Source organism: Geospiza fortis, unplaced genomic scaffold, assembly GCF_000277835.1.
Source record: "Geospiza fortis unplaced genomic scaffold, GeoFor_1.0 scaffold600, whole genome shotgun sequence".
NCBI classification, from domain to species: Eukaryota; Metazoa; Chordata; class Aves; order Passeriformes; family Thraupidae; genus Geospiza; species Geospiza fortis.
In genome coordinates this window covers 140671-144193 of record NW_005054562.1, presented here as the reverse complement: position 1 = coordinate 144193, position 3523 = coordinate 140671, and the positions used below count along the sequence as shown (strand labels likewise).

Below are 3523 nucleotides of genomic sequence, written 5' to 3'. Positions count from 1 at the left end.
GGATTTCTCCATTCCACATTTTCTCCAGGGTTCTGCCCTGTTAAAGCATGCAAACTTTCCCAGGGGCTGCTGACACACTCTAAATTCCCATCCTCTCCTGTCCTGGAGCACTTAATTTGTGTGTCCATGCCCTGAATTGCTGGATTCCCTGCAAAAAAAAAAAAAAAAAAGGGAATTTCAGCTCCAGTGCTGCTGTGGATGTTCATGGCTGTCACAGAGCCTGAGGGGGTTTTTTTGTCCAAGCACCTGCTCAAGCAGGGTCACCTGGAGGTGACCCAGGGCTGTGCCCAGGTAGCTTTTGAATGTCTCCAAGGATGGAGATTTCACAAGTGAAACGAGGAAAAGCATTTCCTTCCTGATTTTACAGTCAAACATGAAAAACAGAAACTCAGAGAATGGTTTGGGTTGGAAGGGACCTTCAAGATCATCCCATTTCAGCCCTGTTCCATGGGTAGGGGCATCTTCCACTATCCCAGGTCACTCCAAGCCCCATCCAACCTGGCCTTGGACACTTCTAGGTCCTCAACCAAGAGGTCTCAAATGAAAGCTCCCTCGGTTTGGGAAGGCACCAGGCAGTTCTGGAGCCCAAATTCCACATCTGCTCAGTGCAGAAGGGAGATGTCCTTCTCAGGTTATGTGGTGTGAGGGAGAAGGAATGAGCTGGTTTCCAGAAGAGGCACCACATACCTCACATTCAGCTTATTCCATAAGAAATTCTGCTCAGGGAATGCTGTGAATTCCCACTTTGCTGCTGTGTTGTTGAATTTCCCCATGGAGGCAATCTCAAAGGGAGGGAAGAAATGTCCTGCACCCCTGGAAGACACAGGGATCAGCAAATGAGCAGAGGAAAATTTCCACTCTTTCTACTCTTTCTCCCCTGTAAGTAGGACAAGAGCAGCATCATCTTGCCAGCCAAATGCTGCAGCTGCTTCCAGGACCTGGTCTGAAACAGAGCACTCTCCTTAATTTTGCATGAATTCCCCTGCCAAATGTCATCCTGCGGGCAGGTCCCCAGGCAGAGGAGCCTTTATGCAAGTTCAGGAGAGATGGAAAGCAAAATTTGTTTGATTTAAAGTCTGAGAATTTTTTATTTTTTTTTATATTTTGCCGTGGGGTGTCACCTCCCAGGCTGAACTCTGGCAGGCAGAGGGAAGAAGCCAACATGTGCCTCTTGGGGACATTTGCCACTGGGTCACTTTCTCTTCTCTCTTCATTTTCCAGCTGCTGGCTGTCATTAGAGGGAGGACTCCTCTATGCCTTCGTGGGACCGGCGGCTGCTGTCGTTTTGGTATTTAAGCTTGTCTGAAAGATTTCTTTTTTTCTCCTCTACATCTTATAGCAGTTTCCTTGTTCTTTCAACCCACGAATGCCCCTCTTTATTTCCACTTGTGTTTCGAAGAGCTTCCTCCTTCAGGAATAATGAGCAAAGCCAACAATTTGGGATGAGGTTGATTCTGAAGTGTAATGTGTCTCAGATCTCAGCCTTCCCCCTCTGTCCTCACTGGAGCCCTCTAACATCTGATTAATACTTTGCCTTGGTTTTACTTTGTCTGGATGGAAGTGCAGGTTGATGGTGGAAAACTCTGACATTGTCTCCTCCAGAAAATGCTGTTCCTGGTGGTTTTTACACCAGGCTGTGCCCTCACAGCCAGCTTTTATTCCTGGTCCATCCCAAGCCAGTGCATGTGTGCAGATTTCCTTGTTTGAAATTGAAGTTAAAAATCTTCAAATCAATGCTGTGGGGATCCCTTCCGACCCTAAAAATGACGTTTTCTTTGAATTCAAAGAGATGGCACGGTTAAAATGGGCATTTCTAAACTCCAGCTCCTGCATGGGGAGTCCATTCTTCTGTCCAGCACAGCCTCAACACCAACATTGCCCAGTTATAATTTGAGTTTAAGGTGTCACTCGAGGTGACATTCCTTCCCCGCTACTCAGGCCTCACTGCCCATGAGAAACCTCAGGGCTGAAAGAATCTGAGAACTGCTGCACCTCCAGGAAATCCCTCCTGCAGCAATTCCTGATGGGTTTAAAGCCACGTTTGAGCCCCCACATCTTTCTGCAGTTTCTCTCCAGCCCATGTTTTATCCAGTGGAGGAGCTTTATGCCCTCTGAGGCTCTGGAGAGCCCCACAGGAATGGAGTTGTTGACACTCCCGATTCCTTTTTCAGTTCAGGCTTTTGTTCCATGCAGTGCCTGGGGGGCGGAATGCCCCGCAGCAGCAGCAGGAGCTTACAGGAGAATAACTCCACAAAAGCTCGGGCTGCCTCTGTTCTCAGCGCTGTCACTGCACATCAAACCACCTCGGTGCCACCGTTTCATCAGGGTGACAAAGAGGAAAGCCAGCAGTGGCCCCTCCTCTGCAGGAAATCAAAACTGGTATGAGCTGAGGTCTTTCATGTGGGGTTGTGACACAGTGATTCGGAGGGAGGAAGCTTTGGTAGTGCCCAGAGTCACTCTGCTGCCTCAAACGACCTTGCTTTTGTTTTGCCAACAACAAGGGAGGTGTTCTTTCCCGTTTTCCTCTTTTAAAGTGTGAGGAAAACACAGGAGCCTGCTTCCATTTGGCGGCTCAGATTTGCCTCACCATCAAGCAGAGGAAATGAGATGTCCTCACAGAGGGGTCAGCACATGCAAATGGTGGTTCCTGCAGCTGATGTTTGGTGGTGAATCATCTCTGGTGGTGTCTGGCCCTGATCAGCACCAAGAGAGAGGCCACACGGCTCCATTTAGACTTTCTGACTCATTCCTGGCCAAAGTGACAAATTAATATTGCCCTGGTAGAGCCACCAAAGAGCTTGAGGAAGAAGAAGGAGAAGCATGGAAAGCCTTTTTATAAATGGGAACCTGCAAACAGATGAGCTCAAAGAGTTGATAAAGCTCTGAAGGTGGCTGGCCTGCAGCTTCAGCAATGCTCATAACTCACAGTCAGGCCACTGACACTGAACAGCTGCAGCTTTGAAGGATAAAGGTTTGACCTTTATTCTTAAAAATCCTGATCTGCCTTAAACACAGAGCTGTTGGAAGCAGTTTTGCTCACCCAGCTGATGTGGAGCAGCCTGGTGGGTTGTGTGCAGGCTGAAGGGGGAGGCTCATGGAATGAAGTCAGGACAGGGTCAGCAGTGGTCAGGTCGTGGTTATCTCCAGGAATTTCAGACTTGAGGCTTTGCTTCTGGAAGGTGTCTCAAAGATAAAGAAGTAAAGCTACTCTGCATGTTATTGGAAGAATATCCATGTTGTATCCCTGATGTAGGAAAGAAGTGGAGCCAGGATCAGAGCAGGGTGTTGATTGTGGTGATCAATGTACTGGATTGATTGATTGACTGATTGATTGATTGACTGATTAAAACCATTGCAGAACTGTTTGTTGTCTCCCTGGCTCCTTAGGAGTGAGGATGTGCACTTTGGCCAGCCCTAGGATAGATTCAGCCACACTTCAACCCCACCTTTCCTCCTGCCTGGCGGCTCCTCAAGGAAAAACCTTTTTGGATCCTCCACAGTGAAGAATCAGTGATTTCAAAGT

The 3523-nt window shown here is 48.1% G+C and overlaps 1 protein-coding gene across 1 annotated transcript in view; it reads left to right on the top strand.

The window, feature by feature from the left end:
- The window catches only part of LOC115948853 (adhesion G protein-coupled receptor B1-like), a 74891-nt gene that overhangs the window by 29948 nt on the left and 41420 nt on the right, over positions 1-3523 (top strand). Inside the window, exon 6 of the mRNA XM_031064159.1 lies at positions 1222-1288. Coding sequence (XP_030920019.1) covers positions 1222-1288 — 67 coding nt within the window. The remainder of the gene's footprint in view (positions 1-1221; positions 1289-3523) is intronic.